The following is a 14,341-nucleotide window of genomic DNA, read 5'->3' as shown; positions in this document are numbered from 1 at the left end:
TCCCCCACTTACCTAGAGGAACCCTAACCAGCCCAAGGACACCGTGCGTCCCCCGTGTACCTAGAGGAACCCTAACCAGCCCCCCGAGGACACCGTGCATCCCCCACTTACCTAGAGGAACCCTAACGAGCCCCCAGAGGGCACCGTGCGTCCCCCGCTTACCTAGAGGAACCCTAACCAGCCCCCCGAGGACACCGTGCGTCCCCCACTTACCTAGAGGAACCCTAACCAGCCCAAGGACACCGTGCGTCCCCCGTGTACCTAGAGGAACCCTAACCAGCCCCCCAAGGACACCGTGCGTCCCCCGTGTACCTAGAGGAACCCTAACCAGCCCCCCAAGGACACCGTGCGTCCCCCGCTTACCTAGAGGAACCCTAACCAGCCCCCCGAGGACACCGTGCGTCCCCCGTGTACCTAGAGGAACCCTAACCAGCCCCCCGAGGACACCGTGCGTCCCCCGCTTACCTAGAGGAACCCTAACCAGCCCCCCGAGGATACCGTGTGTCCCCCGCGTACCTAGAGGAACCCTAACCAGCCCCCCGGAGGGCACCGTGCGTCCCTGTCCTGCACCTGTTCACTCCAGGTCACAAAGCTGGTAAGTGACGGAGGCGAGGCCCGACCAGACGCCAGACCCGTCCAGCCTGCCCACCGGGTCTGCGGGTCAGCGTCTGGGTAGCCCCAGGCCCACGTGGACATCGGAAGGTGCACCTGCGTTCCTTGGAGAGCGCCGTCCTCCCAAAGCCCCTCCCCATCCCCGAGCCGGTCCTGAAGACACACAGACTCACACGCGCTCCCACATCACCCCCTCCCCGTCCCTGTCCCTCATGCACACCTGCCAGCTCGCAGCAGCGGGCGAAAACATCGCAGAAAGGCCAGCGTGTGGCCGTGCAGCAGCACAAACCTGGGCTCCTCGCTACCACTTATGCATCCGCGGCAGAAGCGTGGGAAGCTGGCGGGCCTCACCTTTGTCATCTGTGAGATGGGTAGGCGCGACCTCACTGTCGGGAGACTCCGCGCACACGGCCCGCGGCCGCACGCGGCATCCCGGCACTTGGGGGACGCTGAGCCCCTCAGGAGCCGGACCGAGGGTTAGACGGGCGCGGGGGCTTCCGGGGCGCCCTCCCCCCAGGGCCACAGACCCCTCTGCTCCTCCAAGGCCCAACAGACGCCCCCCAGCACACCCCACACGCTCTCCTCTGGCCCCTCTCCCCCACCACACTGACTTAAAGGTCTAAATCAGGACAGGAGGGAAAAGGGAAAACCCTTCCCCAGCCTGAGGGCAAGAGCCCACCGGAAGGAGACCCCGCCCTGCGCCCAGGAGCCCAGCCGGAGGGCAAAGCCCTATAAAGCCAGGGACGGGCCGGTCTTCTAGGGCCAGATGGGGGCCAGACGGTGCCTGGAGGAAGCAGTTAGGGAGAGAGCAGTCCCTCCCCCTGGGACGCAGCCTGGGGACCCAGCACCCAGTGGAGCCCCCTAGGCCAGCCTGGCCCAGCACTAAATGTCAACACTGCGCCCCACAGGTGTGGACACAGGTCCCCAGGCAGAGGGCCTGCAGGCTGGAGAGCCTGGAGGCCTTTCCGGGGAGGAGGCCTCAGCTGAGCCTTAAAGAGAGGGTGGGCAGGCTGGGAGGAAGGAAAGACATGGGTCAAAGCCATCAGGCCGCTTCTACAAGAAGCTGGATCTAGAACCTTCTCCAAAATGGGAAGTCTGGCTCAAAGGAGCAAGGAGGGGACCCAGGCGTCTGCCGTGACAGCCACACTCCGCAGGTGTTCAGGTAACACCTGCCAAGTCCCAGACCTCCAGGGACCCTCAAGTGCCCCCGAGAGGCTGGGGTGGGGCGGCCAGCACTGCACCTGCCCTCTCCCTCCCTGCCCGAGGCCAAGGAGACACATGCTGCGTCCCAACAACACGTGCCTCAGGGGACATGGGTTGAGAGAGAAAAGTGCTCTGCTGTGGCTCACGTAGGCCCTTGTCCCCATTCTCTCTGTGTCCATCACACACACGGACACACATATGCTTGTGCACCTACACACACAAACACACACGCACATGCACACGTGCACACCCACACGTGTGCACTTACAAACACACGTGCACACGCATGTACGAGAACGGCTCCAGAGCGTGGGTCTCGCTACCGTCAATGCTGCGGAAACAATCAGGCCACCAGACTCCCTGTGGGCGGCGGGGACCCTGGGGACACACAGAGCGCGGAGCCTGCATGTGGCTCGCACAGACACGCTCACACAGCTTCACAACCAGCCTCGCAACACGGAGCCACATCTCACTGCTGCTCTGATCCCGCCCGGGCTCCCAGGGGTCCACGAGCAGGACAGAGTGAGACGCAGGGTCTGGCGGGGGCCCCCCCTCCCCAGAGCCGGGCCTTCTGCCTCACGTGTGATGTGAGCCACCGTCCCGCTCACCCTCCCCCTTGGTGCTGGTTCAAGCCCCAGCCCTGCCGCCTACCCCCTGGGCATCTCAGTAAGTGTTACCACACCACGCCGTGCCTCAGTTTCCTCCTCTGTGAAATGGGAGTAATGACAGGACTTACAGAGGGTGGCCATGAGGAGTAACTGAATGAAATTTTTTTAGAGCGAGTGTGAGCAGGGGAGGGGCAGAGAGAGCGAGCGAGAGAGAGAGTCAGCCTCCACGCTCAGTGCAGAGCCCAACACGAGGCTCGAACTCACGACCCTGGGATCAGAACCTGAGCGGAAATCAAGAGTCGGACACTGAACCCACGGAGCCACCCAGGCGCCCCTAAACGAACGGATATTTGAGAGAGGCCGAGCACGGGGCCTGGCCCTCCACCGAACAGTCACACACAGAAACTCCGAGGGCGGCCCTTGTCCTCAGGCCCTAAAACTGGCGCAGGGGGCGCGACGGGAACTGCTCCGAGCAGGCGGGTCCCCATCCCCTCCCCTGGTGCGGCTCCCCGCCCCCCCCCCCCAGCCTCTGAGCTCCCGGGGCCAGAACGTGCTCCCTCCACCTGCCGGCCTGGGCTCCGGCAGCTCACGGCCTCTGGGAACTGCGCTCCTTCCCTCCACGCCGTCTTCACTCCCGCCCGTCCCTGCCCGTCGGTGCCCGAAGGGTCCCCCAGCCCACCCTGTGCTAATGCCCACCCATGCTGCTGGTCTGGCCCCGCCTCCTCGGTGCTCCCCCAGGCCCGGGCTGGCCCCGCCTCCTCCGTGCTCCCCTGAGGTCCCGCACCTGTGCCCATTCGAGCACCTGGGTCCAGGCCTGCCTGCCCCCGGGCTGTGGGTTCCCTGGGGCAGATACCTGGTGCGGCCCCCACAGGCCCATAGCTTCTCCCGGCCCACTTCAGGGGGGACCACGGGGGTGGGCCTCTCGGGGGAGCATCCCCCCTTCCCCGGCCTGTCCTCAGGCCCCCCTGGGGCCAGGATGAGTCTGGGAAGCGGACCAATCCAGGGCAGACCTCACGGGGCTGTGGGGACACTAGGGAGGGACCGACAGGCTCGGAGAAGCTGCTTCCAGAAAAAAAGCATCATCGAAGGAAACCAATGCTGGCTGGGGGTTGGTTGCTATGGAAACATGTCCCAAACTGCTGTATGCGCCACTGATGAGCTTATGGGGCTGAGCTGTTTCGGGGACACGCGGGGAGCCCTGGGAGGGCCTGTCTGCTGGGGCTCCGGGTACCCGGAGCCCAGACCCTGGAGGGCCCGGAAGGAGTCCAGCTTCTGGGGGACCAGGCAGCTCCATGCCAGGAGTCCAGAATGAGCCTGACACCAGCCACAACGCGACCTGGCCCCAACCACAGCCCGCACCGGCACCAGCCCACGTATGGAGCCACGGCCCTGAGCACAGATGCGGCCATGACCCGGCTACACGGCAGGCCACGGGCCCCTCTCCTTGCCCGGTCACAGAGCCAGCTGCCAATAGGGCACCACCGAGCAAACGCGCTCGCACCGCCTTCCCCTGACCCCGGCCATGCCGGCCCCGGGGGGACCGTCAAGGGGCATCTCCTCTGTGCAGCCAGGGACCCGCACGGCCCGTGAGCCCAACAAGGAGGGGCAGGGACCCCCGCCTGCAGCCGAGAGCCGCACGGAGGAAGCTGGCCTGGCCGCCGTCACACCCCCATGCCCAGGCGCGGGCCAGAGCGGGGTCAGGATCCCCGTCTCCCAACAGGACACGGCTGGCCAAACCAGTTGCTTTGAAAAAATACGCTTCTTGAAGACCTGCGGGTAATCTCATAAATATAGCATTTAAATGCCCGTTAATCACGTTACTCCGGAAGCAATTAGTGATTGACAGCTTTGGCTATGTGTTGTACTTTTCACAAGTACAAGTTGACCTCCCGGTGGAAGCAGAGGTCCCCAGACGCCCCCCCCTCTGTCCCACCGGCTTCTTGCCCCTCGCGCTGAGGGGAGCTCCCATAGCACCTGCCCGTACGAGGGCTCCTCAGGAGGGGGGGTGGGGGACAGGAGATGGGGCGGGGGGCCCTCCTGCCAGTCCCCCCCAGGAGCCCCTGCAGGGAGCGGGAAACAGAGGCCTGGGCCGCGGAGGATGCTGCGGAGACCCCCACCTCGCTGAGCCGGCCCGGGTTTTCGAAGGGCACCACAGGCTACCTACCGTGAGCCCGAAGCAAGGAGCAGGGAGGGGAAAGGGTCACGGTGACCCCAGGTGGGCACTTACCACCTGCAGCTCCCAGGCTGCTACCCAGCAGGGTGGGGCCCCAGGCCGCCTCTGCCGGGCAGGCCCCCCATCGGGTGCCGATCCGCAGCCCCAGGAGCCGCGGGTGGGGACCCTGGGGGCTGCGCGAGGCTCTCGCTGCTCCAGACGACACCGCACGCGAAGGGAACGAAGGGCCAACAAGGGACAGACACCCCCTGCACGCTGGGCAGTAATGGGAAGGCCGAAAATAGCTCTTTCACCACCGGGGATGACTCCAGAGTTGCTCAGCAGGGACCAGCCTCCCCAGGGAGGGAGGGGGGTGAGGGCAGGAGAGGGAAGCCTCAGGCCACGGCCCGGGCAGAGGCATCCCGAGGAGGAGGAGGAGGAGGAGGAGGAGGAGGAGGAGGAGGAGGGGGAGGAGGGGGAGGAGGGGGAGGAGGGGGAGGAGGAGGAGGGGGAGGAGGAGGAGGGGGAGGAGGAGGACGCCGATCGGGACGGCTGGAGCAGGTACACAGGAGGTCAGAGGTCAGAGGTGTGCGCGTGATGACGGGCGGCCGGCCGCGGATGCCGCAAGCCTCCAGGGACAGGCTCCCGGACAGCTGCTGCCCCTGCGGGCTCACCCCGCATCCCACACACCTAGGTCTCTCCCTGAGCAGGGCACACACGGGGCGCCCAGCGCACGGGCCCCGGCGGCAGGCGCCTCCGAAGAGGCCTCTCTGCTCTGCCACATCTATTTTTGCTTCCAACCCTCATTCGGCAACCCGGCTGACAGGCTGCTACCTTCCCTCCCTTCCAGAATAACGGGTCATCTGGGAAGGGAACACCTCCTCGCCGGCCCGGCCCGGGCAGTTCTGCAAACAAACGGGGGGGGGGGGGCCCTCTCCAAGGAAGGCAGGCTCCAGACACCCCGCGGGCACCTTCCCCTGCAGGGTCAGCCCCGCGCTCTGCTCTGCGGCACTCCGGCCTGGGGAAGAGTCGCACCAAGAAGCCCAGGGAGCACCTGTCCCCGCCGGCCCTGACCACGCACACTGAGCCCCCGCGCCCCCCGCCCCGGGGCCTGAATTCGCCCCCCAGACAGGCCACCCCCGGCCTCACGCCGAGCCAACAGGCGCAAGGGGGCTCTCAGGCCGCAGGAGAGTGAACCTCGTAAACGCAGCCCCGGGAGAGCCTGGAGGCGGGGGGCGGGGGCCGCCGCAGGGCCCCTGCTCCCACCCCGGAGCCGCTTACAGGCAGGAGGCTCCCCCCACCCACACGTGTACCCCGGGGACTGTGGCCACACAGCTGTGCAGGGGGGCGGGCGGGCGTGGGGCCCTGGAGGTGGCTTTACCTCCGGAGTGACTCACTACGGCTCCTTCCTTTGCAAAAGAGGTTGCAATGTAGCATTTTCTTTCTCTTTAGAAAACAAGAATTTTAAAAACGGGGAGTAGAGAGAGCCCGAGGGCCCGTGGCGGTGGGGGGGGGGTGGGGTGGGGCTGGGATCTCACGTGGCTTCCAAACTCACTTGCTATGCTCTCGGCCCCCTCCCACTCCAGCCCTTAGGTGGGGGACCGGCTGCCCCCTCCCCAGCCCAGCTGCAGATCTGGTGATGGGCAGGCCAGGCCCCCCAGAGGCATGTGCTCTCTCTGTCCTCTGCCCTGCCCCCCACGCCTCTGGGGGTCCCTGGGAGACAGGAGAGGGGGGAGGGGGCCCCCAAGGCACAAACCAGCGAGGAGGGGGCTGGTCCTGGCCCCAGAGCTCTCCTCCTCGCCTCCTCCTGCCCCCTCACCGATGAGGAAACCCAGAGACGGTTCAGGATCAACCAGCGTCTTCTCCGTGGCACAGCTTCCCCGCTAGGAATGGCGAATCCGAGAGCAGACGAGACCCGAGTCCTACCTCCAGCTCTGCCTCTCACTTCACGGGCGTCTACAACCAGACCCTCGATCTTTCTGGGCCTCCGTTTTCTCATCCACGGAATGGGAGCCACAGCAACCCTCATCGAAAGAGACGCCGTCGAGCCGCCCGGTGGGAGCATGCTGGGGACGGCAGCCGACATCACCACGAGCCAGGCTGTGCCCACCGACCCCGTGCCTCCCACCCCCACGCCTGGACTCCACGGGACATCCCCACGCTCGGAGCCCCATGGGTCTCCGGGCGACCTCGTGCCCTTCTGGCCTCGGTCTCCCGCCCCGCACATGATTAACAGGTGGGATCGGCCACCTCCGGACTTCTCCCGGGGGTGAACCATCACAACAGGCTAAGACGTCCACGAAACACGTCACACCTCCTGGCCGATCCGACGTGGCCCAGCCAGGGGTGTCTAGCCGTGGGCTCACACTCTGTGTCCCACCTGCGAACCCCGAACACCTGCCTCGCAAACAGGGGCCTCCTGCTGGGACAGGGGCTTGGGCCCAGACCTCAGGGCAGCAAAGGGTCTCTAGTTGGGGTCTGCCGGGCCGCCGGTGAGCCGCTGGGACAGGTGGCTCCGCAGAGGGCAGGAGACCCGCCAGAGCTCCAGCACTCCCACCGCTGCAGGGAAGGCGTCTCAGAGACAAAGTTTTAGACAAGCCGTGAGTTGGGACGCTGGCTTCTGATTTGGACCCAGCGTTTCCTCCGAGTGAATCTGCAACCTCCCTGCGGAACGCCATGCCCTTCCCGGACACCTACGAGCCATCCTAGTGCCCGAGGCCTGGGGGTTCCTCAGACTGGCCCCTTGAATCCCCCGGCAGCTTCCCAGAGTGCTGAGAATCCCACCCTCCTCCGAGAGATCTGGCCACGGCTGGAGCGGGGGCGCCCAGGACGCGGCCTGGCTTGGAGATGGTGACAAGCTGGGTGACGGCAGAACAAGGTCCGAACCGAGACTCTGGAGATGCAGGTTCGAGGCCCGGCTTGCCACCACCTTTCTGTGGCCTGGCCGGGCCTGCCGAGGGCTCTGAACAGGAGGATCTGGGAGTGTCCCCCTGTCCCTGCCACTGGACGATCAGTGCTCGCCCCCCCGCCCCCGCCCCCCCAGAGTATGGGTTTGATGCAATCCAGCCCACAGGCCGTCGGAACATGGCCAGCTCCTGGGAGCAAATAAACTGGTTCCTCCAGCCTGGAAGGCCCAGCACCGCGCCCCCCCCCCCCCCCACTCCCCACCCGCCTTGGCCCTGCCCAGCTGAGAGGTCCCAAACTGCTGGGGCACTGGGAGTGGGTGGGGGGGGGGGCAGGGGCAGGAAGCCGAACCAGCCCTTCCCAACAGAGTGGGTTCTGCCACGCGGGTCTGAGCCGCCCTCGAAGCAGGCAGAGGGACTACCTCGCCACCCCGCCCCGCCTCCCATGCTGTTCTCTGTCCGGAGTTCTCTCCAGCCTCGCCCCTCCCCATGCACCCCTCCAGCACCCCAGCCCTGCCCCGCACACCCTCCAGGGCCTCCGTGCAGGGCCAGACCGTTCTCCCCACCCTCAGGACCCCTCTGCCACCCTCCCTACCTCCACCCTACCTTGGCCCCTCCACGGGAAAATCTTCCTCGTCCAGCCCCTAGCTGACCCAAGGCCTGCCCCTCGCCACCTTCCTGCCCAAATCGGCCAGCTTCTGAGGCGCGGCTCCTAGAGAGCGCCAGCCCTCCCTGTTTCGAACCACCCCTAGTTTCTTCCGGTCTGTACCGCACTGGAGGATGGCCACAGGCAGGCCTGGGTGTGAACAGCGGTCCCCCCAGGGAGGCCTTGCCCACCCCCGCCCTAGTCCACCGGACCTGGAGCTCCCACAGGGCCCTCCCTCCCCTCAAGACCGGACACAGGGCACAACACTTCTGGGCTGGGTGACTGAAATCTCCCAGATGCTGGGAACTAGTAGTAACCCGTTTGAGATCCACACCCTGTAATTTACCCAATCCTTTCTGGAACCTCACAGCATGTTTTCCTGCACCTGGGCCCTCCCGACCAAGTGAAAGTCCTTTTACTGCCTCCCTTCGGCGCCTGTCTGATATAGCTGACGGTGCCATGGCTGGCTGCTCAGGCGGTACACTGCACAAGCCCAGGGACACCATTCACTGGACTACGATATGATGATCCCGGAGTCACGCACTGTGGTGGCTCTGGGGCCCAAACCTCACTAGGTGGTCCCTTGGCCAGTTTTCAGAGGAAATGTCTCCTAGGCCACAGAACATACCCTTATAGGCCTTGCACCCCCACCTTCAGCCACCCTTGGTTCTAATGGCACCCCAGAGTGGAGGCCTGATCATTTCTGATCACCAGGCTGCCCATCTGTGGTAGACAGTCCCGAACAGCCAACCCTCTCTGTTATGTCCCCTCCTTGGGCCCTAGTGTCTCCAGCTGTGCAGAGAGGGACACCCCCCCCCCGCCCCCCTCGAGGACGCCTCTGTTCTAAAGCTCACCGATCATTCCACACGGGCTTTACCACCGTGGGTCCCATACACATGTTACCGGAAGCTGTTTTCAGGTCAGTAGGCTTAGAGCCTAAAGAGAAGGGACATTGACAAAATGCAAAGTAACCCAGAAAGATTGAGAAAAGGAGGCGTAACCCCATCTCGCTGGCTCAATCCCGAAAAGGCTCCTTGGAGCGGTGGCCGAGTACGGGCACAGGATCCACAGAGGAGGGGTCAGGGCTGCCCCGAAGGGAAGGGCCGAACACAGAATGCCCCAGAAAAGACGAGATGTTAGAGCCACACGAGGCACAGACGCTCGGGGCAGTTTTCGCCCGGCACTGAACAAATGCCCACGGACTGGCAGCTGGGGAACCAAACGACCCACAGGCCACAGTAGAGGGACCAGACTGCACCCCAGACCGTTGGTGTGGGGGTGGCCTGACGGGGCGGTGATGGAGAAAGCCTGTCACTCAGCACCCTTAGAGTCCGGCAGACCCGGCTGGGTGCCCGGGCTCTGCCCAGACCCTCTGGGCCACGTGGAGGGAGAGCTTCTCTGATGCCTTAAAGGGGGACCAGGACCATCTCCACCCTCCCGGGATCACTGCATGTTGCCCGGAACCCAGTTCTGGCGGCACAGGTAGCCTCTACCGTGGTGACTGTACCCGGCAGGTGGTTTGTGCAGGGCTGCGCACGCACACGCGGAGCGGGGCGGCGGGCGGGACACACACCCTGCCATGTGCCCTTTGGGAGGCGAGGGGGTGGGTAAGGCCCCAGGCTCCTGGAGGAGGAAGAGGGAGACAGCCTTTTCCAGGAGGGGAGAGGGAGGGAAGTGAGAAAGGGGTGTTTAGATGCGTCTCACTCAGCCAGCCCCACCCCGGCAGGACTCCTCCGGGCCCTAAATCGCACGCCCAGCGTGCGTACAGGGGGGTCCGGACCGGCCCAAGGTTCCGAGCAGCACCCGTGGGGCGGCAGCGGACGTGCCCACGGACCAGGGTGCTCGCCCGAGTGTGCGTACGGGCGAATTCACACTCATTCCATCACGGCCACTGCTTGTGGGTAGAGGGGTGGGGTTCGTGCCAGACCAAGGCCGGGTCCCCAGGGATAGCACCGCACCTGCCAGGGTCACAGGCCGGGGGTGAGTTCACGGTGCATTTACACACGCCAGTGTCGCCACTGTGCGCCAGCCTGGTGGTCTGTCCTCCCCCCGGGGCCTCTGGGGGCGCCGCCAGGCCCAGACCGTGCAGACGGGGGCAGAGCCGGGTGACCGTCCTGACCCCCCGGGGCGCCCAGCTCGGGTCTGGCACGCAGGACGCTGGGGAATGAACGCCTGGCTGAATGAATGAATGCAGGAACGAACGAATGACTGACGCCCACTCCCTCACCCCGCTGGCCTCCTTGCCCGCGCCCGGGGGAGCGCAGAGCCCGCGGGACCCCACGGGAGGCAGGCCTGCAGACCCGCAGACCTTCGCACCTGCGGCTCTGCGTCCGGGGTCGGTGGGGGAGGGGGCGGGACGGCTCCCTAGCGGTGCGGCGCGCAGTACCCCTCCTTCCCCAGAAGAAATCTGGGTCTCCTGACTGAGCTGGGTGGCGCGGGGGGAGGGGGGGGAGAGGTTGCCGCGTCCCGGATGGAGCGAGCGGCGGCACTGGGGGTGGGGGTGGGGGGGCGCGTCCGGGCTGACGCTGGGGGCGCGGGAGGGAGCGGTGGCCTCAAGACGGCCCCTCCGGTGCCCGCGCTCCGGGGCTGCCCGGAGAGCCGAGGGGGGGTGGCGGCCGGACGGGACCCGGCAGCCGCAGCCCCGGCCCCCCCACCCCCCACCGCCGCCCGCGGCGCCCCTCCGGGGACCGGGGGGCGCAGGAAGGACGCGCGGGGCGCGCGGGGCCCGGCCCTCCCGGAACCTCCGCCCACCTGCGCGGGGGCTCACCTGGGCCGCGCGCGGGTCCCTCCCCCGGGCCGCCGGCCCTGCCCTCCCCGCGCCCGCCCTCACCTGCGCGGCCCGCCTTGGCCATGTCCCGGGCGGCGGGCTCCGGCTGCGCCGCGCGCGCTCCTCGCCGCTCCCGGCCCGGCCCCGGCCGCCGAGCCTCCTCCGGCCCCGAGCGGACTCCGCGCGCCGCGCCCCGCGCCCCCGCCCCGCGCGCCTCGGCCGCCGCAGCCGCCGCCTCGCCGCTCCCTCCCGCTGCCTTAAAGGCGCCGAGCGGCGGCCGCCGGGGAGGGACTGGCGGAGGAAGGCGCCCGACGCCGCCCCCGCGGGCCCGCACCCCCGCCCGGCTCCGGCTCCGGACACCGCAGCGCGCGGGGGGCGCAGACGCGGGCAGGCCCTGCGGTGCGCGCGGGGGCGCGGCGCCGCCGGGGAGGCACCCCCGGGGGGCAGGGGGAGATCAGAGGAGCCTGGAGACCCAGGGCCCCGCGCGGGAGGGGTACCGAGAGAGGAGAGGACAGGGAGGTGGGGCCGGGGGGGGGGGGTTGTCACCGGCGGATTGGGGCCCTCCGTCAGCCCCCACGCTGGCGTCCGGGGTCATCTCCAGGGTCTGACCCGCCTGGGACGGGGAGGGACTTCAGTGCCTTTAACTCCGCAGGAACGCGAGCGGCACAAGCCAGTCCGCTTGCAGCAGTCTGGAGTGGGGGGCGGGCAGCGGCCCTTCCGCGTGCCCACGCCGGGCTGCAGACGATCCGGCGAGCAGGCCGGTTGGAGGCTTCGCAGCCAGGGCTCTGCAGGCCAGCCCAGCCCCAGGCAGCAGAGCCCGGCTGGCAGCCGGGGAAGGGCTGGGCTGGGTCCCCGGCCCTCCAGCTCTCGGCACAGGGCAATGCCACCCTGCCCCCTGCAGCGGGAAAGGTTGGGGTCGCTGGTCCTCAGGGCTTCTCCACCCGCCAGGCCCTGCCCTGAAAACAAGCCCTCGGCAACTCGTGAGGAATCCACAGCCAGGCCCCCACCCTCCCTGCCCCACCCTCGCCTCCTGGGGGAAAAGGTGCGTTAGGTGACCCCCCCACCGGCTAGCCTCGGTCCTTACTCCATCAGCCCCTCTGTGGGAAACTGGACCCAGGTGGAGCCACCGGAGTCTCCGTGAGTATCCAGTCCCCGCACCCGCTTGGGTCTTTGACTCCATCCACAGGACTCTCATCAAGGGGCCTGTACCTCCTGGTTGACCCCATCCAAGGACAGGGTGCCCAGTAGCTCGAGCCAGAGTTCTGTCTTTGGATGGTGCTGTCCGTGAAAATGTTTTTCCTCGTTTGAGCTGAAACCTGCATCTTGTACGACCCACATGTGGGTCCTTCTGACTGGTGTCCCAGCTAACAAAAGCAGGGCCTCCTAAGGCCCTCCACCCAAACTCCCCAGGGCAGCTTCGCCAGAAGCTCCGAAAGTCCCCCAGTCCCGGGAGCTCTGGATCCCGGAACCAGACGGCAGCGCTGACTCCAGAAGACGGAATTTCAGAAGCCCCAGGGACACAGAGCCACAGCTGTTCACCGGTGTGCCACTGGTCCCCCCCCCCCCCGTCCCCCCGGAAGAGCGTGAATGGATTCCTGCAGACCCTCCCCGTTCCTGGGGTCTGGTGGGGATGGGAACAGCAGTGAGTGCTGGCCGGACGGGCAGTGACCTCGCGGCTTCATCCACAGCCGGTCTGTGAACCCGCAGGTGCCCTCAGAGGTGTGGTGCGCAACCCAGCTTGTCCGTGAAGGAACGGAAGTGAAGGTTCGCTGTGGGCGGTCCGCAGGTTTGGGTTGCTGGCCTGTGCTCTGCCCGCTGTGCCAGGCTGCCCTCACCCTTCCCTGCAGGCGGGGCACGGCGAGAGGCCTGGGCCCCCGCAGAGAGTCCAGGTTTGGCCACCTGGGCTGTGGGTGTGAATGGCCACCGAAAGGCAATAAACCTGCCTCGGTGGGGGGGGGGGGGGGGGGGGGGGGGGGGGCGACGCACCGGGCCTGAGCGCCTCCCCGGGGCCCTTGGCTTACAGCAGCAACAGTGACTGCAGTTTGCAGGGACCTGTGATTTCCTGGCCCTGCTGTGTGTGTGTGTGTGTGTGTGCGCGCGTGCGCAAGTGTGGGTGAACAGGTGCGTACAGGTGTGTGAATGTGTGTGTATGCGTGTATATGAGAATATGTACGCGTGTATGTGTAGTTGTGTGTCTGTGTGTGTACCTGTGCGCAGGTGTTTTTAAGCATGTGTGTGCATGTACGTGTGCAAGTGTGCAGGTGGGGGTATGTGCACGTGGGTTTGGGTGGGGATGTGCACAGATGTGGACATATACGTGTGGATGTGTGTGTGGATGTGTGTGGGTGTGTGTGTGTGCAAGGGTAGGTGAACAGGTGTGTACACGTGTGTGGATGTGTGTGTATGTGTGTATATGAGAATATGTACGCATGCGTGTCTGTGTGGTTGTGTGTCTGTGTGTGTACCTGTGTGGTGTTTTTAAGCATGTGTGTGCACGTATGTGTGCAAGTGTGCATGTGGAGGTATGTGCACATGGGTGTGGGTGGGGATGTGCACAGATGTGGACGTATACGTGTGGATGTCGTGTGTGGATGTGTGTGGGTGTGCAAGTGTGGGTGAACAGGTGCGTACACATGTGTGGATGTGTGTATATGCGTGTATATGAGAATATGTACGCGTGTGTGTGTGTGTGGTTCTGTGTCCGTGTGTGTACCTGTGCGCAGGTGTTTTTAAGCATGTGTGTGCATGTATGTGTGCAAGTGTGCAGGTGGGGGTATGTGCACGTGGGTTTGGGTGGGGATGTGCACAGATGTGGACGTATACGTGTGGATGTGTGTGGGTGTGTGCGCGTGCACACACCCACACACAGGCAGATGCACCCTACTCAGGGGAGGTGCACCCTGCGGTGGGCACGGAGACCCCTCCCCACCGCTCTGTGCAGGCGCCGCAAACCCCTGGGAGAGGACGAGAGGGCAGTCAAGGGCCGGTGTCGCGTTGGTGGGAAGTGCACACGTCCTGTGGCCGGACCGCCCGCGCCCCACGCTCGGATGGGCCCCTGCCTCAGGACAGCTGCCCCTGGGCTCTGTGCTTCCCCGACCCCGGCCTGCCTGGCGTTCACCCCGAGGGCTGCATGCGGTCCAGCCGGGAGTGCACCCGGCCGCGTGGACCTTACCAGCCCGCGAGGAGGTTCCGGCCCAGCCTCCGGGCAGAGCAAACACTTCGGGATGGTCGGGGCCGCTGGACTGCCTGCTGGGGACTAACTTCCTGCCTCAGAAGAACCACCGTGTTTGGAGGAAGAAAAAGTAGCCGTTCGGAGACGCTGCCCTCGGCTGCCCGCAGGAGGGAAGCAGGAGCCAGAAGGTGTCTGTGGGCCCCCAGCTCTGTGGCCGGTGTCCCGGGCAGGGTTCCAGGCCGACCTGGGTCCACAGCGTGTCCCACTTCTGCCTCCAG

General features: G+C 66.2%; 1 protein-coding gene across 4 annotated transcripts in view; it reads right to left on the bottom strand.

Moving 5' to 3' along the window:
- Positions 1-11,917, bottom strand: part of PITPNM3 (PITPNM family member 3) — a 74,677-nt gene extending 62,760 nt beyond the window's left edge. For 2 of the 4 annotated variants that reach the window (XM_045487294.1, XM_045487295.1), the window contains exon 1: positions 11,438-11,916. In XM_045487294.1, the coding sequence (XP_045343250.1) occupies positions 11,438-11,486 (49 nt within the window). In that variant the 5' untranslated portion in view covers positions 11,487-11,916. Of the gene's footprint in view, positions 1-10,954; positions 11,339-11,437 lie in introns of those variants that run through there. The other 2 variants (XM_045487297.1, XM_045487296.1) reach the window with 2 other exon arrangements.
- Positions 11,918-14,341: the final 2,424 nt, after the last annotated feature.

Source organism: Leopardus geoffroyi, chromosome E1, assembly GCF_018350155.1.
Source record: "Leopardus geoffroyi isolate Oge1 chromosome E1, O.geoffroyi_Oge1_pat1.0, whole genome shotgun sequence".
NCBI lineage: Eukaryota > Metazoa > Chordata > Mammalia > Carnivora > Felidae > Leopardus > Leopardus geoffroyi.
This window is presented reverse-complemented; position numbering and strand designations above follow the sequence as displayed.